The following is a 23,043-nucleotide window of genomic DNA, read 5'->3' on the forward strand; positions in this document are numbered from 1 at the left end:
AGGCCCCCCATGAGGCCTTCCCGTAAGTACTTCGACGTAGGAAGGAGGTCAAACACCGACCTGTTGGAGATTCTCATGGTCGGCGATCACAAATTAACAAATTGAGTCTGACATCAGGTGAATTGGCCCGGTTGTCGGTTGTGCGGCTGAGCCTGTGTTCTTGATCATCCCTGTTGTCACGCTAGCCATGCAGCCACCTGCAGGGCTTCACTCGACGGTTGCCTGACTCTGGGCAGGATGCTGACATCAGACGCGTGTCTGGGCTGTTGCGCAAAGAAACGACCGGTGCAGTATGGCCGTGCCAATGCCCAAATCCCTGAACACAGGACAATTGTGGCTTGACTACGTAACGGCACCATGCTATTTGGAATCTGGCCTATGAGCAAACGTCACCGACAACAGCACTGCCAAGCGGCTTGATGAGCGTACTGCACACCTGCTTGACCGCGGACAGTTGCACGAGTCCGAGAGATGACAGAGTGGTGATATAAAGCAAAGCTATTCAGCCTTTCACAGCTGGTTTCATCATGTTGTTGCCGCTTTCGACGCGGAACAAATAAACACATTCGTCATCATGGCACTGCTGCTCTATGTGCTGGTCCTCGGCCAGTTATTCCACCGGTGTTGGGCAGAGGCTTTAGACCACACGGCCGCGAAGTGCTCGAAGATACCGGCCCCGCGAGTTCCGGGTGCAAAGGTCCTCTCCATCTCTTCGGCTTTGAGGCTCAACCATACCGAACCGCAATCGAGCCCGATCCTCGACCATACCATCGACAACATTAATGTGTGCGAAGTCAACGTCACTCTACGTCACACCGGCGCCAACGATACCGTGTCTGTGCAGACTTGGCTCCCGGTACACCAATGGAACAAGCGATTCGTTGCCGTAGGGGGCGGCGCCTGGGCAGCCGGAACCGGCCTCGTCAGCCTTGCAGAGCCAGCTTCACAGGGCTACGCAGCGTCCACAACCGATGGCGGTCTCATCGGATCGCCTTACTCCCCGGAACTCTGGGCTTTGAACGCAGACGGTAGCGTCAACATGGATCTCTTGACCAACTTCGCTTCAAGATCCATCCACGACATGGCTATTGTTGGAAAGGCAGTAACGGCCTCCTTTTACTCACATGCGGCAAAGTACTCGTACTGGAACGGCTGCTCGACCGGCGGTCGACAGGGCATGGTCGCTGCCCAAAAGTACCCTAAGGACTTTGACGGCGTTCTGGCCGGCTCGCCTGCGATTTACTGGACCGAGTACGTCATTGCGGAGCTCTGGCCCCAGGTCGTTATGAAGGCAGAGAACTACTTCCCGACTCAATGTGAATATGAGGCTATTGTCCAGGCCGGCATTGCAGCATGCGATGGTCTCGACAAAGTCAAGGACAATGTTATCACTCAGCCATCGCATTGCAAGTTTGACCCTTTCACAGTGGTCGGTAAGAAGCTCCAATGCCCTAGCGCGAAGGAGGAAGTGGTGATCAACGAGAAGCTCGCCTCCATCGTCAGCAAAATCTGGGATGGGCCCCGAGACCGTCACGGTAAGAGCCTTTGGTATGGTCTCGAGATTGGTGCAAGCCTCTGGAATCTCGCCGAAACTGGAGAGGCGAACGGAACGCGATTTGGCAAGCCAGTCTTTGTGGCTGATGGCTGGACTCGATTCTTCGTCAAGCGGGATCCCAAGTTCGACACAGCTTCGGTTGACACCGATGCCCTGGTGCAGCTTTTCCGGGAGTCCAGGGAGACATTCGACGAGATCATTGGCTCTGCGAACCCTGATCTCTCGCGGTTCAAGAAATCGGGTGGCAAGCTGATCATGTGGCACGGCTTGGCTGACCAGCTCATCTTCCCTCAAGGTAGCGTGCGCTACTACGAGGAAGTGAAGCGTGTCTTGGGCGGTTCCAAGGCCACGCTTGACTTCTTCCGACTGTTCTTGGCTCCCGGCGTCGATCACTGCGGCTATGGTCCTACCCCAGGAGCCGTACCGTCTCCTTTCAACGACCTTGTGTCTTGGGTCGAGAAGGGGCGAGCGCCCGAGAAGATTGAGGCAAAGACTCTCCCCACCTCGGCGGTGCAATTCACGCGGAAGATCTGCCGATATCCGTTGGTTGCCAAGTACCAAGGCTGGGGAGACAAGGCATCTTCTGACAGCTATAAATGCATGCGAGACTGCTAAGGCAGGTATGGAGGCTCAGAATAGACTTCGGGGGATTTCAAGGTACCATACATGTAAATTTACTCCGCTACAGGAGTTCGTTATATAGTCTGAAAATTGCATGACATTGAAGGCTCTGTTTCTCACTATCGTTGTCATCACTCGTCCAACTTCTGTCATCTCATGATCACTGTGCCATCATCCCCGAGCTGAAGTCACTTCAGTGCAGGGCTTGATCCCTCTCTTCTTCAAAGCTCATTGCTGAAGGCCCTAGACATCTGCCCGATCTCCTAACTTACCCTCCCTCGTGCTCGTGGCATCATTGCAATTGTCGCCAAGTTTGGCATCATACGCAACGTCTATATCATCGAGAACGTCCCCAACCTCCATCCAACAGGTGCTCACTGCTGGTATCGGCCAAATCGTGCAAAGCGCCCAGTACATGATGGAGGCAATAATGAATCCGCAGAAGAAGTTGACGTTGTAGAGGTACACGGCGCCGATCGGGACAGATTGACCAACAGCCCCGGCAAAGCCGACAATGGTCACAAGTATTCCGGAAATGTAGGCAGCGTAAGCGCGCCAATTGATGCCCATGGTGTAGTAGTATGGCCCCGAGCTGCGAGCGTCGTAGAGGCCTCTGACATCTAGATAGCCCTTTCGAACGATGTAATAGTCTGTGGCCATCACGCCAGCTATAGAGCTCAGGAAAACACTGTAGGCTGAAAGATAGGTTGTAAAGTTGCTCGAGCTGGTAAGGAGGTTATAAGGACACATCGCAAGACCGATGGCCGCACATATATACCCTCCGCGTCGTATGTTGACAAATCGCGGTAGAAGGGCGGTAAGATCGCTTCCTGCTGATACAGAATTCGCAGCAATATTGGCAGCCAGTTGAGCCAGGGAGAACGCAAGTGCAATGACGAAGACACCAAAGCGCTCTGCAGAAGACCCATCGTCGATGAACTTGGCCAAAATGTCTAGTGGATCCCAAATGGCGTGCCCGAAAATGGCGGTGGAAGACGACGAAACAATGATCCCGATAAAAGATGTGACTGCAAAACATGTTGGAATGGCGATGAGCTGAGACCAGAGCGCATCTTTCGGCCGGCGTGCGAACCGAGCAAAGTCGCAATCATTGACGATGAGAGTAGCAAAATTGCCAATTGACGACATGATTCCCTTGACGAATTCCCAAGCCAGGTCACTGCCGTGTATGGTGTTTGGCTGCTTGATGATCTGACCAACGCCACCGGCACGGACAATACACCATACCATAAATCCAATGGCAGCCGGAGGCACAAAGAAGGCCTTGACGGTGAAAAGGTGCCGAATCTTGTGGACCGGAAACCATATCGCAGGCAGAGAGCCAAGCCAGAAGAGGAAAAAGGAAACATACTCGGGCACGCTACTTGCCTCGGGATCAAACGGACCCGGCATCTTTTCACGATCCCAGGATTTCCAGATTGCTCTTATCATGATGTAGACGCAATGGCCGCCAATGTAAGCCTGCACGCCGTACCAAATGCACGCTATGCACGTCAGCCTGTGCCCGGGAACATGATACGTGACCAAGGAGCATACCCATAGCAGCTCGATTGAAGACCGGCCACAGACTTCCCCATATACCGAAGGATGCTCGGTTGGTGACGGGAAAGCCGATATGGTAGACAGCTCCAATACGCCCGATGAGGACGACAAAGGCAGCAGCCGTAGCATATCCGATCCAAACGCAAAGCCAGGCTTGCCACCACGACAGACCACCAGAAATCATGGAAGACGCTATCATCCAAGTGTTGATGTTGAAGGAATCAGCAATCCAGAATCCGACGAAATTCCATGAGCCCCATTGTCGACGTTCCTTTTCCACTGGTGTTAGGTCATGATTCACAAGCTACAGCAGGTCCACATGTTAGCGAAGCTCTGACAGAGCGAGAAATGCTAACACACCATCAGCTGCGCAGCGGACAGTCCGGGCTGTGTTTGGACAGCAAGCATCTCTAGTCGAGGCCTGGTCCAGGGTATACGGCGCATGGTGACGGGAGTTCAGGCACAGCTGAGACAGGGCAACAACGCTGATAGAACTGATTGATAGCAGATACAGATATGGCCGTATCTGATACGTAGAATTCAAGATATGAGAATGGTGTAACGAGACCGGAGTGAGCACCTGCCATAGAATGGCGACAAGTGGTTTGGGCCTACTACAACAGACGGGTGCGAGAAACGGCTTCGCTGGCCTTTTAAAGCGACACTGAGCGGGGTATTGGGCATATGAAGTCAGAATATTGTCGTTGGGCTATCGCTGTAGATCTGTGGTGCCTTCTGGCTTGGTACGAATTCGCTACGGGTTGACGGGTTTTGTCCGTCTCTTTTCGTGCCAACACAATCAATCTCCCCCTTGACGTGTCGGCGTTTGCTAGCATTGAGCCGGTCCGTCTTGCTTTGGGCCATGTCACCGCGAACAACAACAGCTAGTCATTGCCATGATAGGCCGGCCGGCAATGCGGCTAGGAACACGGATGAAATAGTCGTGAGATTGCGGAGTTGTTGCATCGGCAGCGCGAAGACTGGGCGGAAGCCCTCTCAATCACACTTGGCCGATCGTGAAGTGCCCGGTAGTGTAAGTCCCGACTCCACAGTACCCCGCGTTTCTTACCCCACCGTTACTCGATTCTATCGAGTCAATGAGCTCCGCAATTACTCGATTGTATCGAGCCATGTCTGCTGATTGGGACGCGCACGCCGGTTTGGAAACGTGTGGTTGCGGGGCAAAGCACCTGTCTTTTGCGTTTGCTGTGCCTCACGATAAGCAAGTCATGCGTGGATCGAATCCTTTGCCACCTCTGCGCCGCCGGATCATCAAACGTGGGGAACACGTACCACAGGCATCCGATGACCGAGCTCTGGCTATCAGGTCACTGCATGTGTGGGCGGGTCGGCAGACACTCGAGAACTCCAGAGATACTTAGGTCCATGCAAGGACTCTTTATCGGGCAAGACCTGAAGTTTTACGGCCTCGATCTGCCTCGCTGAATCACATCTTGGCCAGTCCAACTGCCCTGCCGCGTTGTGCCTCGCATCCCGTCCTGGACTAGCCTTGGTTGGGACGGCGGTGGTGGGTCATGGACCCCGGTGAGGGCCGGTGGACTCCTAAATTTGGCTCCGTCATCGGCGGGAGAGCCCGGCCGCTTCCGCCTCGCTTGTTAGCGAAGTTCCCCTCATCGATAGTTTGGCGTCAATCCCCCAACACCTTCCATCCTTTGAATGCTCAGACAACGTCGACAGAGGGGTCATTCTACGGCTTCTCAGCATTTGCTGTCTACGGTGAACCTTTTGTCATCCCCGCAGCCGGCCACATCGCTTTTGCAGCAGAACCGACGCGTTAGCGGTACCGCCCGCTGTGCCAACGCCACTGGTGTCGACACTGAGTCAATCGCCAGCGACGTTGCCCTGGTGCAACAACCCCATCACCTCCAAGCCTTGCACGGTTCCAAGTCTCATCACACATATCTCTCGACATCCTTTCCGCACTCATACGGCACTGCACAATGCCGACACGCGATTCGCCTTCGCCGGGCGTCAGACCATCGGCCAAACGTCGTCGCCAAGCGTCGCCGAGTCAGGACGACAGCGACTTTGACCACGACAGCACGACCGGACGAAGCAAAGCGGGCCAATGTGCCAGCTTCCGCAATGTCAGCGCGTGCACGCGTTGCCGGATGCGCAAGAACCGGTGTGACCAGCGTTTGCCAAGCTGTGCAAGCTGCGCAAAGGCTGGCGTAGCTTGCGTAGGCGATGACCCCATAACGAAGCGCGCCATCCCCCGCAGGTACGCAAACCTCTCCGCCGTGTTTGAGGCATGCCACTGACCTCCACGCCTAGCTACGTGTTTTATCTAGAGAGTCGTGTGGAGCAGCTTGAGAACATCCTCATTTCACATGACATTTCCTTCCCCTCATCCGAGAATCTCGACCTCTTATGTTCCGCGTCCCAAGGAAAAGATCAAACGAAGTCAAGTACAAAGAAGTCAAGGCACGCCGATGAAAGCCCTTCGGATGCGTCAGATGTGAGCCTGGTCTCTCGAGACGACTCTCGCATGGGCTCAGAGCTCAGCGAGTTCAGTCTCCCAAAGTCAGGATGGCTCGCATCGGTATCCGGTGTGTCTTTCTCGTCACTAGTGTTCACCGCCCTACAACAGCCTCCGTCAAAGAATGCCGAGGCAAATACAACGTGGCCTGCCCGACGCAGGGGCCCTGAAATGAGGGGCGGCATGACGAAGAGCCTGGGCCATTCACCAACCGTACGGAATACCCTCCCACCAAAGACGGTAGCGATGCGCCTGGCCAATCTTTACTTTGAGCATGTCAACCCCCACATCCCTATTCTCCACCGAGGTGATCTCATGGGCATGCTTCACAACGTCTACGATGGCGACGAGGCGAATACGACTTCCAGAGAGCTGTACATCGTCAATATGGTGTTTGCCATGGGCTGCGATGTTACCGATACGGTTGCGGACTCTCAGCCAGGGAAGCATGACGAAATGGAGTCAAAGCTGTCTTTGCTTGAGACTTCTGGAACGAACAGCACACCTGAGGACTACTACCTGAAGGCCATCGTCCACCTGGAGGCTTGTCTAACTGGCACGAACGGTGGACTAGAGGTGCTACAAGCCATCCTCATGCTCGCCAACTTTGCACTGCTCCGACCAGTTCCACCAGGACTCAGGTGAGCTAGCCCAGCATTCATGTTGCCAAGATTGCACAGTTGTTGACTGGATCGAACAGGTACATAACAGGTGTGGCCGTCTGTCTAGCGATAGACCTGGGTCTTCATCAGGAAGACAGCGATGACGCCGATGACGCCGACGCCCTCGACTCTGACAAGACTGCCCCGCGCGAAACCACGAGCAAGGGAACGAACTCAGAGCACGGTCGATCGCAGTGGACCCGTGATCTGCGTCGCCGCCTATGGTGGTGCACCTACACTTTTGACCGCCTCGTGAGCACATGCGTGGGCCGGCCTTTTGGCATCAACGAGCACGCCATCACAACTGAGCTGCCGTCATTGCTGGATGACGATTACATCACCGAGTCTGGGTTCATTGAACCCCCGCATGCGAATGGCCCGAGCTACAAACATGCTTCACATCATCACTTCCGCCTGCACCTGCTCCAATCCGAGATCGTACAGGTGTTGCAGTTCAACCAGGGGAAAGTCGCCAGAGCGGCAAAGAAGAGACGCAACTACTCGGCGCAAACAAATACGCCATGCCCCTTCATAGCTCATTTTGACTCTTTCGGGTCTTGGCTCGTGGACATGGAGAAACGACTTCATTTATGGAGAGCCTCGACCCCCACCTCGGAAGAGACTGGAGTCGCCTACTCTACCCTGTTTCTAGAGTTGGGGTACTGGCAAGCGGTCATACTCCTTCATGGGAAGAGGGGAAGCAACCCTGCTCTGAAGAAGGCCCTGTACCGAAAGCAGAACGGGAGGAAAGCGGATCGTGACGAGGATACCGACCAGTCACACCTCAAAGTGGCCGAGGCAGGCCAGAAGGTGATTCGCCTGTACCGGCAGCTGCATCTCCAAGGGCTCATCCGATACACCTACATATCTACGCATCAACTGTTTGTGGCAGGAATGTCATATCTGGAGGCCATTCATTCCTCTGAAACGCTGCGAGGGAGAGTGGTAAGTCAGCCATGTTCCGTTCAAAGAAAATTGCTCAAGCTGACAATTGGCGCCATTCCAGACCTTGGACGAAGTCGACTTTACAGTTCTGGCCGCGAAATCGGTGTTCGCCGATATGGAAGGGAAGTGCCCGCAAGCCAGCGCGTACCTCGACGTTTTCGATCAAATGGCGCGTGCAACCATCAAGATTGTCAGCGCCACGTCAAAACGGCAGGAGGAAATCGCCCCCACGGGACTTTCGTCAATGCAATCCCCCTTGTCACGCCGAACACACGTTGACAACACGCCGCTGAGTCTCAGCACCGAGCAACCCTCCCTCACTCCAGCAGCCCCGCCAAATCCTTCGCAACCGGCACAACAGCTCGCAATGCCCGTGGTGACGCCCCTCAGCGGTTTAGAAAGCGCCGTTGACGGATCCAAAGACATCGGCTTCGACCCGTATTGGGATGATGCGTTCAATGGTGGAGGGGTGTTGGACACATTCGATGCGCTTTTCTTCGGCTCATAGCCACCGCCTGCAGAGAACCCTTACCATGACAAAATTCTAGCGAGGTATTGGGCTCAGATGATGTAAACGTAACATGAATAAATAAACGCAAGCGCCGTTTGGAGAAGTACCAAAGGGCCCAACGAGGTCGCTGTGCATGACCAGACGGTGAGACTCTTGGACGTAAATCTGCACAATTGTCCGAAGATGGGAAGATGCAGAGGACTGCTTCCAGGAAAGCTCGCAGATGACGACTCACCAGTCATGGCTCAAGGCAGCGGCGAATGCTGACTTCGGGCTCGGCAACACTCACGTGCAGGGCATCCATCCCCTTTGTCCCTGCTCACAACTGGCTTTCGCCAGGAGGACTTCTTAGCCGTGCTTTCACTGGCATCCAATGCGCGCGTCTTGTCCTGACAAGTTCATGGCGTCCAACGCCACACCGGCGCCATCGGTGTAAGTGATGGTTCACATGCCAAGCAACTTCGTGCTGGTGCATGCAGGATGGTCGTTGCGCCACAGGGGTCGAGCCATTGTTGGCGCGCAAAACTGGCGCGCCCAAGTGGATGAATGGGGGAGCTGCTGTGCAACTACATCGTACTAAGTCTCCGATTCGCGGTTGGCAGGCACATCTCCCGCACCTCAACCCCTTCGCTGAACAGCCCGCGCAGGTGAAGGGATCGCGTAAGCCCAATACTCTAAGGCTACATACAGTACATTACAGTACTGTACAGTACCATATTAGACCTAAGTCTGGCCAGTGGCCGCTATTACCAACCACGAGCCTTGACCACTAACAGTGGCTATATGTTTTGTCGTCTCGAGCTACTCCGTGCGTCATGGAAAACTGGGTCGCAATTGGAGGCGTCGGTGCATTGCCTGGACCCAGGGGGATCGATATGGAGCAACAATCCCCTTCAAATGAGAGCTACCTCAGGCAACAGCGCCCCTTCTTTCTCATCCACCGCACTAAATGCCCCTGCTATTCAACCTGTCAGGACTATTCGGGCGTAAGGCCAAGAACTGATTCACGCCCAGCGGAGCCTAGGCACGGCCATCCGCCTGCCCTCTCCTATCAGCGTTTCGGTATGAACAGAGACGCCACGCAAGGGCGTCAACAGGTAGCCCAGCCTCAACTGGCCGGCCACTCCAAAAAGAAGCAGACGGAATGATACAGGCGCGGTAGAGCGCAGCCGTTGGCCAAAGCCGGGATGCATTAGGTCCATGGTGCCTAGAACCCCACCCATGCACTTGTCCAACGGCTCTGTTGGTCGCGACAAAGCAAAAGGAGTTGGTACCTCAAGGACAATTGAGGCACATATTCCGTCGGGTCGCAGATACGGAGTGCTGTGGCGGTACGGTTCAGGGACGAACACAGTCTCCTTGTTCCAAATAGCACTCAAATAGTCAATTGTAGCCCGCCCATGATTCTGGGAGGTCTCTCTCAACCTGTTTGCCTGCACTCCCCAGCTTACCTGTGTGTGACTACATCAAAATCTGAAAACATGGAGACCGAGGCAGCACAGTACCAGGTAAGCCCAGGTCTAAAGCCATCGTCCAAATACATGGCTCGGTACAGTTCCATCCCAATTGCAACATACTTGTGGGGCGAGAAATCACACGAGCAATACGCCAAGTCCCTTCCCACTCACAGCGGCAATGTAGAGGCCGGCTCTCTTATAGGAGATGGCACCTACGAGGACGTGGAAAGGCTCGTGAGCGAAGCGCTACGCATGATAGCTCACATCTACGACACCGCGGAGCTGTCCGCTCCCCAAGAGGCTACTGAACTTGCCGCCATCCGATTGTCAGAGGATCTCCAGACATGGAAACGACAGCAACATCAGGCGGGGCGGGCGCTACCCAGGAAGGGCTTTGGGCTCAAACGGACGCCTCAAAGCATGCTCAAGAGCCTTGGAGCAGAGCACTGGCCACTGCCACTACAGACTAACAATTCCGTCTTCGGAGTTGTGTGGGCAAACCTGGCGATTGGTGCTTGCGATTTCGAGACCCTTTGCTCCAATTATTGCGGCGACATGGCTTTCTACTACGAGCATGGGTACCACAAAGTGTTTCCCGAATTCCAGGACACAATTAACGATCTTGGGCACGGCCACCGTCACGCTCTCTCGACATTTGCTGGTCCGTATCGACGCAAGGCCGCCGCACAGGGCATTCGCTACATACGTGGCAAGGTCGACCTGGAAACAATGCATTACCGTAACCTGCCTGGCAAATCAGCAAGAGTGGATCGTCGCACAATGCAGGTCGTCAGTTTCTCCGAAAGCAGCCTGATCGGTATGGCAGCTGAGGCAATGAAGCGTGGCTTTGACCCCGCAGCTGTGATGGCAGACATGGTCTTCTCGTCACCTGCAACAGATGTGGTTGATGTTGGCTCAGATCTCGGTAACAGCGAGATCATGAACTCATTCCTGAATACCAGTGACGTTACAAACAGTGGCGTCGTCACAGAGGATATTCTCAGGACAGTGTACGACGCGTATTCTTATACTTGCGCTCGTATCTTCACGGAGAGATGGACCACACCAACTGCAAAGATGAACGCCCAGTTGTATCCCTGGCACATGCTCAACGACCGCCACTTCTTCTTCCGACGCATAGTGCTAGGGTATGCAAAGGTGCGGCGGACAAAGCCAGACCAGCGTGAGGCCGACCTGAACGAGACGTTTGACGAGAACCTCCATACCACGGGCTTTAGCAGGTCACTTCAAAACGCCTGCGATGGCCATGACACCTGCAATCAGGTAAAGGAAGTCACTGAGGTCCATCCAGCCTGTGATACCTTGGGCCGGCTATGGTCGAGCCTAGTGATCGACCCACTTGAGTATGCTCGTGGCGGCTTGGTCGACGAACAGCGGGAGAGAGAGCTTTGTGTAGGGCTTCAGGAGAGTCTGATACAGTGCTGGGAAGAGGGAATAACCCATGAAATGTCCTGGCTGTTGGCCCATGCCAGTCAGCACGCTTGGCAGGTGAACTTTTTGATGGAGGCAGCCATGTTTGGAAGCCTGTTGGATGATGGCTCATTGTCTGGATCGTTGGACAGGGCGAATTGAGTGTTGGCCGTACGAGGTCGGTGCGACAGTTCTGATTTTTGCTAAACATCTTTACGAAGAACTCCCTGCTACAGATGCTTTTATAACAGATCCCCCGTTCCCCGCTCGAACTCGCAATGGCCGTGGAGGTGCGCTTCCCCAACTGTGAGCTATATCCAGTCATTACAGACTCTCTGTCTCAAGCCGTCTTGACATCGCGCTCAAAGAGCGTTGTGGATAAGTCCACCCTGGTTTTGGCAAAGTGTCGCGGCGGAACATTTGTCTCAAACAGGATGTCAAGCTCTGCCGGAGTTCGATCTCGCGGCTCAGGAACATAAAAGAACGCGAATACAACTGAGATCAAGCACCCGCCTGCCCAGAAAAATCCTGTTTTAGCGCCCCAGTTCCACGCCGTGGGATTCAGCTGGTATGGCGTGAGCACGCCGGCCACTATGTGGGTGACGATATACGTCCATCGAGCGAGGACGATTGACTTGCTGCGAAGGAGAGTCGATGGTAGCTCGCCACACAACGTGTTTGTCAGGGGGCCGATGGAGCAATTATACAGAAATGACGAGATCACGATGAGCGAGCCAATGGCCCAGGCGTAGGAGGAGTTGGCAGAGTGTGACTGCGCTACTCCGATACCACCGACAAGAACCATGATGAGGAGCATCAGTACCAGGCTCCAAAAGTACATGGTTCGTCGCCCGAAAAAGGGCAACATCATCCACTAGAAGCGGCAGTATTAGTGGTAAAGGCATCGCTGCATAGGTATAGTACAGTGATTGAGGCCTCTCAGAGTGATGTTTCTGAAGGATGTCAGAATGTTGACATGGAGCATTCTTACCGAGACGATACCGCCAATCAAGGCTACGCAATATCCGATTACACCCAGATTGAAAGCCTGAGTAGTAGGCAAGCCCGCTTGCTGAAAGAAGTAGGTCGAGTATCCACGTAGGGGATTGCCGTTGAGGGTTTGAACGCAGTAAATACCAATGACAATCAACGTCCTCTTGAGGTTGGTGCTCTGGAAACAAGCCTGGTACGAAGTTTCCTCATTCACTGTACGCTCGTGCTCCGTTGTCGCCACCATCATAGTAACGTTCTTGTCGATGTCGAAGTTGGTGTTCTGGGGTGAAGTGAGACGCTGTAAAACCTTCTTGGCTTCTTCCAAGCGGCCTTTCCGAACGAGCCACCACGGGGACTCGGGTGCAAAGAATAGCAGCGGGATGAGTATGATAGGCCAGACCCACCTTGACCTTTATGTCAGAGACGGCGACCATGATCGGGCTAAGGGATATACACACTGCACCGCAAAGGGGATCCGGTAAGCCCATTCGTTCTCAATGTCAAGTACGCCACGCAGAATTCCGGTGGCGAGAATCTGGCCAATAACCTGTAACACCAGGCCTTAGTGGACCGCTCCCTCATGGAACACCTTCGATTCACTTACATAGCAAGAGTTGACATAGTTTGTAAGATACGGCCGTAGACATAACGGAGAGATCTCCAACGCATAGACTACAGGAACTGTTTGAAACAGGCCCAATGGGACGCCTAGAGATGCCCACACACGAGTAAGTATACGAGGGTGAAGTAGGTACATGTAAAGAGAGAAACCCAAGGCCAACGCACCGAATAAAGTCTGTCCGACTGCCAGTACAACAATATTGGGCGCGAAAAAGGTCATGAAGATGAACGCCACGATGGTGGCAAGTCCTCCCATCATGGTCTTGCGGAAGCCAAACCTTTCACTCAGGTAACCAGCGAGGAGGAGACCGATAAGCTGACCAGCAGCGGAGCCGTTGCTCAAGCCCGTTTGCCATGGCGCCGAAATCTGGTACGAGTTGCCCTTGACATGGGTCCCAAACGCCTTTTGAAACGCCGGCTGGGCGTAAAGCGCGCCGACGAGCTTGGCATCATAGCCTTCCATGACTACTCCCGTGGACATGACAATGCTCCAGAGTACACCCTTGGGATACAGCCGCAGAGCTTCCCAAAATGTGAGCTCGTGTTCCTGGGCGTTGGCATCCGCGGCATCAGCCAGTCGGTCAATCTCGTCTGCCATATCTCTCGTAGGAAGCTCATGGGCTTCATGTTCTGTTGGCTGGCCCATGACTGCAGACAGCACAGGCTTCAGACACTGGCGACGCAAGATCTGGAATGATGGGTGAATCGGCTTGTACTGGCGCAGCTGAGATACCTCGGCTACGTTTTCTCCGTTCTCGCGGAAGGCAAAACCTGAGCATATTTATGATGCTGGTTCTCTGTACAACGTGACCAATGCGCTGTTGGCGGGGATGCCCGAGGGAGCCTGCATACGGGATGGAGCGATCTTCGCTGTTGGTGCAGCAGAAGGTTGATGAACCCAACGGGATGTTGCCCAACGCTTGGTTTGTGCTACCTGATTGGCCTCGGCAACTCCGTTGAGTGCGAGCGTGTCCAATCGTGAAGCTTCGCGCGTCTCGTTTGGGCTCTTACTCATGCCGACACGGGCATTGGAGTGAATCAAATCGTCGCGGTCGCTCATGAACATGACCCGCAAGCAAGCAACGGCAGGTGAGCCGGCAAACCGGCTGTGGGTGTATCACGATGATTTTCTGCGTTTGGCCTGAGATCTTCAGAGCTCGCGTGGTCCCTTTCCCGATGCTCAAAAGATGTGCTATCTAGGGTAGTTTGCCAGAGCCAAGACCATGTGAACATCGGTTCGTTAGTCGTAAAAATCCGGAAACGAAATTGCGATAGGCAAGCAATTGTGAGCTGAGAGGAGTCCATTATCTAGCAGAAGCCATTTAACCTCTTTCAATGGCAGTTGGGCAGTCACAACTCAGATTACACAAAGGTTTGGCCGTGGACACGCTCAAGTAGTCCTCCCAGAGACTGGGGGGGGACATGTTAAGCTGGACGCAGGTGAAAGAAAACAGAGATCCGTTTTGCGAAATCGGCAGGGCGGGCAACGCCGTCCAACACATGTCGGATGTCGCGGCCCTCGGTTTCAATGTGTCGCTGCCTCCTCTCGGCGCCGGCCCGGCGCTCAAGTTGGCCTCCAGCGTTGACGTCGTCAACGGTCTCGTTAGCGGGTGCGAAGAGCTTGGGCTCAGCCCCCAGAAATGGCCCAATTGATTGGGGCTGAGATCTCACAGTCGGTGCGGGATTGGCTGTGGTGAGGGTAGCGCGCGTTAAGGTTCGTGGCCATGTCAATTGGCGCAAGCCACACATCCCGCTCGTACCGCTGACGTCCCGTGTGGCGATGGGTTCCCCGTATATATGAACTGGCAGAGCATTTGCGTCTTCTCTCTGGGCCGGACAAACCCAATAGTGCCTACCCTTCGACATAAATGTACGTCGAACAATTCCTTTATTCTGGCGTACCTTATACGCATACATGATACGTGTCGCTAACACATTTGACACCAGTTTCTTTGGAATACACGCCTGCCCCCGAGGAGTAGCATTCGTGTAATTTCGCACCGATCCAAGAGCAGTCAGACGCCTGCTCCACCCAAGATTCGCGGCGTATAAGCCCACCAGCAGCAAGCAGAGTACAATGTTTGGCCGAAGACGACGCACCCCCATTCTCGGCGCGGCCGTCCTTGCCGGTACTGCGACGGCCGCAGCCAGACATGGCGCCAGACAGCAGTCCTACATGGAGGCCGACAGGCAGTACCAGATGCAGCAAGAAGCCGAGCTGAGGCGGTATGCTGAGGAGAACCAACGTCTCCGCAGCCAACGCGCCGTTGACGAAGCCGTGAACGAGGCGATCGCCAAGCAACAGGCCGGGGGTAGCGGCCAGCAGATGCAGCAACCAGCTGGGTCCCCTGGGCAGGGACCTGCCCCAGTCATTGTGCAACCGCCTCCCGGCGTGCCTCCTACTTATGCGGCCAATGACCCCTTCGGCTCGCCAGCGTCACCCTCGCCCTACCTTCAACCCGCGAGGGCGATGGCAGATGTTCCTCCCCGACCCCGGAGCACCAGCGCTGCGGACTCCGCGGTAGCCTTTTGCCCTGAGTGCGGAACCAAGTGCAGCGCGCAAGACAACTTTTGCAGCAGATGCGGGCGGTCCCTGTCGACTAGGACATATGACCAGCAAGCGACATCGAAGCAGGCAATGTAACACCAACATACAAAGAAGGTGGCGCGGTGTTGAAGCAGTTTCTAGTCTTGCCAGTGATTTGGATGGATTGTCGAGCAGTGGGCATGTACAACAGATTGTGTGTATCATTGATCAAGTCACGTTGACACTTGTGTTAGTAGTGGATCGCTACCAGTTGAGCAAGAACATGAACTTTTATGAAGGAAGTCGTGATCGTCCTCGACTCGTCTTGCTAGCTATTGAGACCATATCCACTGTCTGCCAGACGACCAATCCGTCGTGGTTTGCCCAAACTTCACATGGCGGCCGCTGAACGACGGCCCGATCGCACATTGATCACATGGAGCCTTGACAGACTGGCGGACGGAAGGCGCAGGCTCCTTCCTTTCTGGCTATCTCATATCGATGGGACGAAGATTCAATTGATAGAGCAATTTTCCTGACCTGCTTGCATGTCCGCGCCAAAGGCAAGCCACCAGCTTGGTGTAGGTAATTGACGGATTAGTCGTCCTCTGCATCACGCGGATCATGCTCATTCCAATACTTTTCGTAGTCTTCCCAGGTCTGAGCCGGGAACGCGAGAGGGACAGTAATTGGGCCAAAGGGGATTCCGGCCTTCTCAAACTCGGCCAGGCGAGCCTTGGTCAGTGGCCTGGACTTGTTGACGCTGTAGACCGAGAGTCGGTGGCAGGAGCTGGTAACATGTAAGCCCCAGTTCCACGCCGTGCGCACCTCAGGCGGCTGGGTATTGAGGGCGTTGTCCCAGCATCGCACGACGACCTCGACCCAGCCCTCGACGTCGCAGGGTAGCTCGTACGACCAGGTACGCCAGGTCCATCGCCGCTTCTTGGACAGGTTCTGGTCCGGAATGGTGTACCAGTTGAAACCGCCATCGGCCGACAGCTCGACACGCTCCGGCCATCGACCACCTCCGGAGTAGGCCCAGCCCTTGCAACGGATCTTGCCGTTGTGGACGACGACTTGCTTGGTCCACGGCGACATGATGGCGGAGCTAACTGGCATCTCTTGGATCTGAATGCCGTCTGTGAGCTTGAAGTTGTGCTTGCCGACCTGCTGCGGGAAGTAGAGGTACTCCTGGCTCTGTACAGGCGCAAGCGAGGGATTCTCAATGGCCTTGATGCGGTACAGCCACTTGACGCTCCTCGCCCCAATGTAGCCCAGGACGATGACACGCAGTGGGTACCCGTGGATCCTGGGGAGGACCTCGCCGTTCATCTCCCAGGCCAACATCACCTCGTTCGCTTTAACCTTGGACCAGGGAACGCTGACGAGATAGTTCATGGTCTTGTCGTCCTTGAAATAGGTGTCGGCCCCATAGAACTCGAGATGCTTGGCGCCGTCCTTCAAGCCGCCGCAGGCTTTGATCACCTTCTTCAGGCTGACGCCAACATAGCGAGCGGTGCCGATAGCACCCTCAGCCCAGGGTGCTTGTGGAACCTCGTCGCCTTGTCCAGGATACTTGAGAATCTGCTCAATCCGACGAGTGCCCGAACATTGCATTGTGATGGTCTTCTCCATGCGTGGGAACTTGGACTCATCCATGAGGTCATCCAAGGTGAAGGAACGGGGCTTTGTCACAAGGCCATCTAGCAGAAAACTGTAGTCCTCCTTCTCGATGATAGGGATACCGCCATGGTTTCTCACGAAATGAAGCGAGTTGGGTGTGATTTCCTCATCCGTGACAAGGCGCTTGGGGGGCTCGCCATTGTAGGGGAACTGCAACAGATGCAGCATATCGGGGTGCTTCTCTTTGAGGACCGTCTCCCAAGAGCTTTCAGGGACCTTGGTGAGCTCGCCACCAATGGCGTGGTGCCACATCTTCCAGTGAGTGCCAGGCAGGACCGGGTTGGTGCCTGGAATTGCACCGAGCTGGAACTCTGGGTTCGGGGGAAAGGTCTGAGAGGTCAAGATCTTGTGCGCCGCAGCCTTCTTGTCCGGATAGTTCTCCCACTCAACGAACCTAAGGTGCGATGGACAAAGTCTTAGCCAAGGAGAGCATGCAGACAAGGGCCGAGGCAAGGGCACGACATAGAGGTAGCTCACCCAGTCCAACCCTTCCGTTCAGCAGCAAAGAGCTTGTTGCGGTTGCCGACGGACTTGATTGCTTTCTCGTCCTTGGTGAGAGGACCAAAGGTTTGGATCGCCAGACGTTCCGTCTTGCGTTTGGTCATGTCGAGGACGGGGAGCACGGCGCCCGACAGGCCCTGCTCAATCTTCCACTCATCTGGGCGGTTGGTGGTGGTCACGGTGGTGGTCATCTTGATGGCTCGCTCTCCCGTTATGGGGTTTCTGCAACGTGAAGATGAATTGGGCTCAAGAAGAGCTTGTGAGCAATTCCAAGTGAACAATGGGATCTGTCTCGTGGCCTTGGGGGTGCGGGGGTTATAGCCCTCGGGCACCGGCAGCTCCTCAGGGCGATTGCATCAGAATGAAGGCAATAGCCTCCAATATCCCGTTGGGCATTCCCCACCTGTGTAACCGGCCCAGATGCCCTCCCGTTGGACAAGAAGCTTAGCGAGATCTGCCGGTGTGAGCGGTTGTGCTGGGCGTACTGCCTTGGCCGTTCTGACTGGTCCTGTGTCGTGAGTCTCACCATGAGGCCCAAACTTTCTTTTGTGGCGCCACGCGGCATCAACGCTGGAATTGTGCCCATCAGTGCCAGCACCAACATGGGCTAGTCATGCCCGAAGCATGTAGCAGCGAGTGCTCGTATCTCGGTATGTGACCCCGACGCATGTGGTTGAATGCTTGCAGTTTGGCGAGGGCCTTAGCCGCCAGTACATCGGCCATGCGAGGATATGAGGCCAGACGATGACATCAGGGACAAGGGCAAAACGCTACCAGCGGAGGCGATGAACTTGGACCTGGCAGGCCTCAGGAAGCGGCTTGACCCTGGTTTGCGGGGTTCATGGAGCATGCCGGCAATCCCCACGGGAAAAAGAGGGACATCAACTTCCCTTCGTATATGCACCGTGGGCTTGATTGTAGAGTCGCAATTGCCGTCATGCTGTGTGACTCCAGTCTTGGTTCTGTACATGCGGAACAGGAGAGCTTTTTTGCTTTGTGCCTGCAACTAATGCCCAGGCGCAGCTGCTGGAGCTGCAGCTTCCCCTCCACACCAGAGCACCGACCTTTTGGACTCGATGAGCTACAAGCTCCCCGCCCCCTCCAACGCACGGCGCCACGGCATTTCCCCTCAGCAAGCCAAGGCGACCTCGCCTGAATGAAATGTGGTGGGAGGGTGCCGAGGCCCCGAAGCTTCCGATTGAATGGTCTGCCATACTTTGACATGTCATTGGGCGCTAAATTTGGGAGGGCATCTGCGACAAAGGGAGACGAGAAAGCGGTGAATTGGTTGGGATGGTGAGGTGAAGGTCCCGCCCCGCCCAGATCTCTAGTCAATCACTGGGAGGCGATCTCGTGCTGCTCGTTGCTCCTCGCTCAGCGGCCCATCGCGAAAGCTCCGGCTCCTCTTTGAACCTTTTGTCGCAAGTCAGTGGTTTCCATTCTCTGACATTCCAGTTCTGCCACTGGCCATTATGCCAACATAAGCACTGCGTGGTTCTAAACCGGTTCAGATTCCTAACTACAGCGTTGACGGAACCAAATTCCACAAGAACGATGCACGACGGTGGTGCCGCCCGGTCTATTCTATCTGCTTTTCATTTGCATCGTGTCGGGGATCGTGCGATAGTGCATGGCGAAGCTCGCTTATACGCCAACACAAACGTAGTACCCGGCCCAGAGGTTGCTGCACCTGGCATCGACGGTCGGGTTCCACTTGCGGAACTGGTCGAGCGTGATGCCGGCATTCTTGTTGATCTCGTAGCATCCCTCGCCGTCGCCAACCTTGTGGTACTTCTTGCACTTCGAGTCGAGGTTGGGCATCTGGGGCTGAGGGCCGCCAGAGACGGGAGCCCCAGGGACGTGGACGCAGACGTAGAAGTCTACCAGGAGATTCGAGCAGTCTGTTTGACATGGTCAACTGATGTCACATGGGGAGCAGGGGCTGCGCAGAATATTGAAAGGTGAGACATACTGGAGTCGATGGCGGGGTTCCACTTGAGGAACTGCTCGTGGGTGATCTTGTTCTGCGACTCAATCGCGTCGCACTGGTCACCCGAAACGATCTTGTGGTACTTGTCGCAGTTCTTGGCGATGCCGGGCTGGGTCGGGGAGTGACCGTCGTCGGTCGGCTTAGGGCCAGGAGCCGTAGTCGTGGCTCCCGGGACGTGGACGCATACGTAGTAGTCGAGCCACAAGTTGGAGCACTCTGAAGACGAATTGTCAGCTACCCGACGAGAAGGGCATGGCGAAGCATGGAGGAAGACGTACTGTCGTTGATGTAGGGGTTCCACTTGGCAAACTGCGCGTGGCTGATGCCAGCCTTGGCTTCAATGTCGTCGCAGCTGTCGCCGTCAACGACCTTGTGGAACTTGTCGCAGTTCTCGGCCAGACCAGGCTGTGTGGGCTCGTGGCCGTTTGCGGCCGTGGTCTTGGTAGGCGGCGGGGTAGTCTTGGTAGAGGTTGTCTGCACGACCTTGGAGGAGGTGCTGGCCTTGGTCGGCTCTTCGTTGTTTACGTCACCGAGGAGGCAGTACTCCTTGGTGCCGTCAAACTTGCCGCAGTCGACCCCGGGATTCAGCGACTTGAGCTGCTCAACCGAGATGCCCCAGTTGCTCGCAAAGCTGTCACAGGTGTCGCCCGGGTTGGCGCCAGTGGCAAAGGTGCAGTCGACGCCGCGTCGGGCGTTGCCGACGGAGCGGGCGGCCAGCAACTCTGGGAGAAGGGCCAGGACCAGGGCAGACTGAGCATACATGTTGTTGGCAAAGAGATATGGGATTAAAATGATATGGTACTGTCCTTGCAATGGGAAGACTGAGATCTTAGCAACTGTTCTGCTGTTTCTTTTATACGTTCTTCTGTAATTGTTCCTCCTCGTCGACCCGCATGCAAACAAGTCTAAATGACGCTTCGAGTCTTGGCCGTTCCTTTGCCTTTGTCACACTGCGCAAAATTGCCTCAGCATCAATGTTCACCAGTGCGCAACACTGTGCTGCCTTTGACATAGCCGCGGGCAACGTCGAGTTACCAACGGCTTTGTGCCCACGAGGAGGGTTCGTCGGGGCGCTGGGGCAAATTGAGACTGATCCAACGCGTGCCGTCTCCCAGGCCCAACCAATATTGAAGGACAGTAGTGTGATATCCACAGAAGCATCACGCCCTGTATCCTGTTTAGGTAAACGGAGCAGACACGTTTGTGCTATGTGGACTCGTCTGGTGGTTGAACTCGGCAGGCAAACAGCCCAACGGGAATGGCCGACGCTGGTTGAGCTTGCGGTATAATATTATAGTACACGCCATTAGTTCGGGATCCTGCATTTTCTCATTACTTCACTCTTCGCCCGTCTCATACCCGAGTATTGCCAGGCCTAGCTCTCTCCCTCGGCCCCCAAGGAAGCCCTGATGTAGCATCCGCGTGGAGTCTCCAAAGCCGGATACCCACATCGGCAGAGCCACCACCGCAGCGATCGGTTTTGCTAGCCCGATCCTGACGCCTGTCCGCTCGGCTTGGCAGACAAGCTTACTCGGTAGCGCGCGCCTTTCCCGCCCGGATATGCGGCACTTGGAAATAGCTGCCAAGGACCCCTTGGGGCTCGCCCGGGAGATCGACGTTGCGCTCGGTCTTCGCCGTCGGAACATGTCCATTTTTTGGGCGTTGTGTTTTGCATTTGCAACCTAGCTTGTCGAGGAGTTTTCATCTTGCTAACTGCAGGCTTCTGTTAGCTTTGACGGCATGTCGTTGACGATGTAGCCGCGACCTTGTGGTCTACCTTTTCTCCTGCATCGACCATTACTGCCATTTGCATCCCCGGTGCACATCAATTGGCCCTATCAGTCGACACCCTTGATCTCTCTCCGCATCCGCACTGCTCCGTTGGATCTCGCCTACACCTTGATCATCTGAACATTGAGCCCTACTGGCCCTGTCCCTCCCACGGCGACTACGCAATGTTCGGCTTCAAGGCGCGCCTTCTCGGGCTCGGCCTGGTGGCCATGTTAGCAAGTGCAGATGCGACCGGCAGTGCAGAGGTCGACGTCGTCTTCCCGCGCAACGACACCTTTGAGCCCATGCCGCTCCTGCCCGTCGTCTTCGCCGTTCAGAACCCCGCAGCCATCGAGCAGCTTTACCCGACACTGGACTACATGGTGGCCCCGTTGGACGCACCCAACGAAGGCAGCTTCGAGCGCCTCCGGATCAGGTACCTTCCTCCCAACGAGTCGACAGCGTTTCTGTACAAAGGCATCCCCAACCTGTTCAACACGGAGCGCGTGTGGAAATTTTCCTGGCAATTGCGTTGGGTCAACTGCTCTACGTCGGAGAACGGCACGGCCTATGACGATGACGATACGCTCAACGACTTTCACGGCTTTCACAGGCGCACGTATTGGCCTCTGCAGAGCTTCATCTTCACGACGCGCAAGGGCGGGCTTCAGCCAAACCTCACCACCATCACCACCGGGGACGATTGTGGCAAGACCCAGGCGCTCGGGTTTGACGTCAAGGAGTACCTTCCGGTCCCGGCAAAGCTGAGTGGCGATGGAGTGACCTCTTGCGCGCTCCTGGCGAGCCCGGCACCCACCCCCAGCCCCTGCAAGGCCAGTATCGAGTCTGAGGCCGCCTCGGGCATCTCATCGAGCCTTACCAGCACTGAATGCCGCAGCGCCACTCCCGCGGTCAGCTGTCCGCCCAAGGACGACGGTGCGGCTGCTCTGGGTGCAGGTAGTCTGGTGGCGTGGTTGGCTGCCTGTTCAGCCTGGGTCATGTACAATCTCTAACGTTAGTAGCTAGACGGGCCAGCGACGACGCTGTGGTGCAGGCATACTATTTTGGGTAAATTTGGCGACAGCAATAGACTACATAATTACAGACACCTATAGTCTCAAAACTCGCTCGGCGGTGTGTAGTGTTGTCGGGCCGGGTCGCTCAAGCTGAGTCTCCGACTCGTCGGCTCCGGATGATGCTCAGCGTTTGCCGACTGCACATCGGGCATTGACTGGTGGACGTTTCCATGACGTACCTATTCACCATGCATGCAGCGCGGAGAAACACATTCTTCAATATTCGCCAAGCAACACATTCGGCTCTAGTCAGGGGGCAATCAGGGGCCGAACCACTCATTCTGCTGGTGAATCGCCACTCCGCCGAGCCTTGCCGCTAGGACGCCCCCGCGGCAGAGACGATGGATCGACGTAGCCGCACCGCCAAGCCGTTCAGTCTCCATCCGGAAGTCGCTGAGTCCCGGTCGACTTCTCTTCCAAACGGGCCCAGCCCTACGACCGACGCATCTCGGCGCATCTCGGCAGACTCTTGGGCCAGTCCTGCGTGCGGCAGGCACTGGACCTTGACCCGCCAACACCGTTGCGCGCGAAAGGCAGGCACGATGACTCCGATTCCTTCGCTGCCCGTCGGCATGGTCTTCAGCAGGGGCTTGACCCAGAGTTTCTACGACTAAGTGCGTTCCTGCGTGAGAAAAAA

At 55.5% G+C, this 23,043-nt stretch overlaps 8 protein-coding genes across 8 annotated transcripts; 4 read left to right on the top strand and 4 right to left on the bottom strand.

Annotated features, from left to right (window-relative positions):
- Nucleotides 1–574: 574 nt before the first annotated feature.
- PLICBS_000213 (uncharacterized protein) lies at nucleotides 575–2,170 on the top strand (the record flags this gene model as incomplete). The annotated part of the gene is made up of 1 exon (XM_018318810.1): nucleotides 575–2,170. One exon carries the CDS (start codon nucleotides 575–577, stop codon nucleotides 2,168–2,170), a length of 1,596 nt encoding a protein of 531 aa, XP_018184335.1.
- Nucleotides 2,171–2,419: 249 nt separating this feature from the next.
- Nucleotides 2,420–3,737, bottom strand: PLICBS_000214 (uncharacterized protein; the record flags this gene model as incomplete). Its single annotated transcript, XM_018318809.2, has 2 exons — nucleotides 2,420–3,681; nucleotides 3,734–3,737. 2 exons carry the CDS (start codon nucleotides 3,735–3,737, stop codon nucleotides 2,420–2,422), a joined length of 1,266 nt encoding a protein of 421 aa, XP_018184334.2.
- Nucleotides 3,738–5,700: 1,963 nt separating this feature from the next.
- PLICBS_000215 (fungal specific transcription factor) lies at nucleotides 5,701–8,354 on the top strand (the record flags this gene model as incomplete). The annotated part of the gene is made up of 5 exons (XM_018318807.2): nucleotides 5,701–5,863; nucleotides 5,945–5,981; nucleotides 6,035–6,880; nucleotides 6,940–7,846; nucleotides 7,908–8,354. 5 exons carry the CDS (start codon nucleotides 5,701–5,703, stop codon nucleotides 8,352–8,354), a joined length of 2,400 nt encoding a protein of 799 aa, XP_018184332.2.
- Nucleotides 8,355–9,838: 1,484 nt separating this feature from the next.
- PLICBS_000216 (uncharacterized protein) lies at nucleotides 9,839–11,165 on the top strand (the record flags this gene model as incomplete). The annotated part of the gene is made up of 2 exons (XM_018318806.2): nucleotides 9,839–11,098; nucleotides 11,163–11,165. 2 exons carry the CDS (start codon nucleotides 9,839–9,841, stop codon nucleotides 11,163–11,165), a joined length of 1,263 nt encoding a protein of 420 aa, XP_018184331.2.
- A 420-nt stretch (nucleotides 11,166–11,585) lies between these two features.
- Nucleotides 11,586–13,457, bottom strand: PLICBS_000217 (uncharacterized protein; the record flags this gene model as incomplete). Its single annotated transcript, XM_018318805.2, has 5 exons — nucleotides 11,586–12,119; nucleotides 12,237–12,642; nucleotides 12,697–12,785; nucleotides 12,843–12,946; nucleotides 13,025–13,457. 5 exons carry the CDS (start codon nucleotides 13,455–13,457, stop codon nucleotides 11,586–11,588), a joined length of 1,566 nt encoding a protein of 521 aa, XP_018184330.2.
- A 2,526-nt stretch (nucleotides 13,458–15,983) lies between these two features.
- On the bottom strand, nucleotides 15,984–17,761 carry PLICBS_000218 (uncharacterized protein; the record flags this gene model as incomplete). Its single annotated transcript, XM_018318803.2, has 2 exons — nucleotides 15,984–17,463; nucleotides 17,547–17,761. The coding sequence occupies 2 exons, from the start codon at nucleotides 17,759–17,761 to the stop codon at nucleotides 15,984–15,986; spliced, it is 1,695 nt and encodes a 564-aa protein (XP_018184328.1).
- Nucleotides 17,762–19,214: 1,453 nt separating this feature from the next.
- On the bottom strand, nucleotides 19,215–20,322 carry PLICBS_000219 (uncharacterized protein; the record flags this gene model as incomplete). The annotated part of the gene is made up of 3 exons (XM_018318802.2): nucleotides 19,215–19,471; nucleotides 19,543–19,776; nucleotides 19,839–20,322. 3 exons carry the CDS (start codon nucleotides 20,320–20,322, stop codon nucleotides 19,215–19,217), a joined length of 975 nt encoding a protein of 324 aa, XP_018184327.2.
- A 1,193-nt stretch (nucleotides 20,323–21,515) lies between these two features.
- On the top strand, nucleotides 21,516–22,343 carry PLICBS_000220 (uncharacterized protein; the record flags this gene model as incomplete). The annotated part of the gene is made up of 1 exon (XM_018318800.2): nucleotides 21,516–22,343. The coding sequence occupies one exon, from the start codon at nucleotides 21,516–21,518 to the stop codon at nucleotides 22,341–22,343; it is 828 nt and encodes a 275-aa protein (XP_018184325.2).
- Nucleotides 22,344–23,043: the final 700 nt, after the last annotated feature.

Source organism: Purpureocillium lilacinum, assembly GCF_023168085.1.
Source record: "Purpureocillium lilacinum CBS 284.36 DNA, scaffold_1, whole genome shotgun sequence".
In the NCBI taxonomy this organism is placed as follows: domain Eukaryota; kingdom Fungi; phylum Ascomycota; class Sordariomycetes; order Hypocreales; family Ophiocordycipitaceae; genus Purpureocillium; species Purpureocillium lilacinum.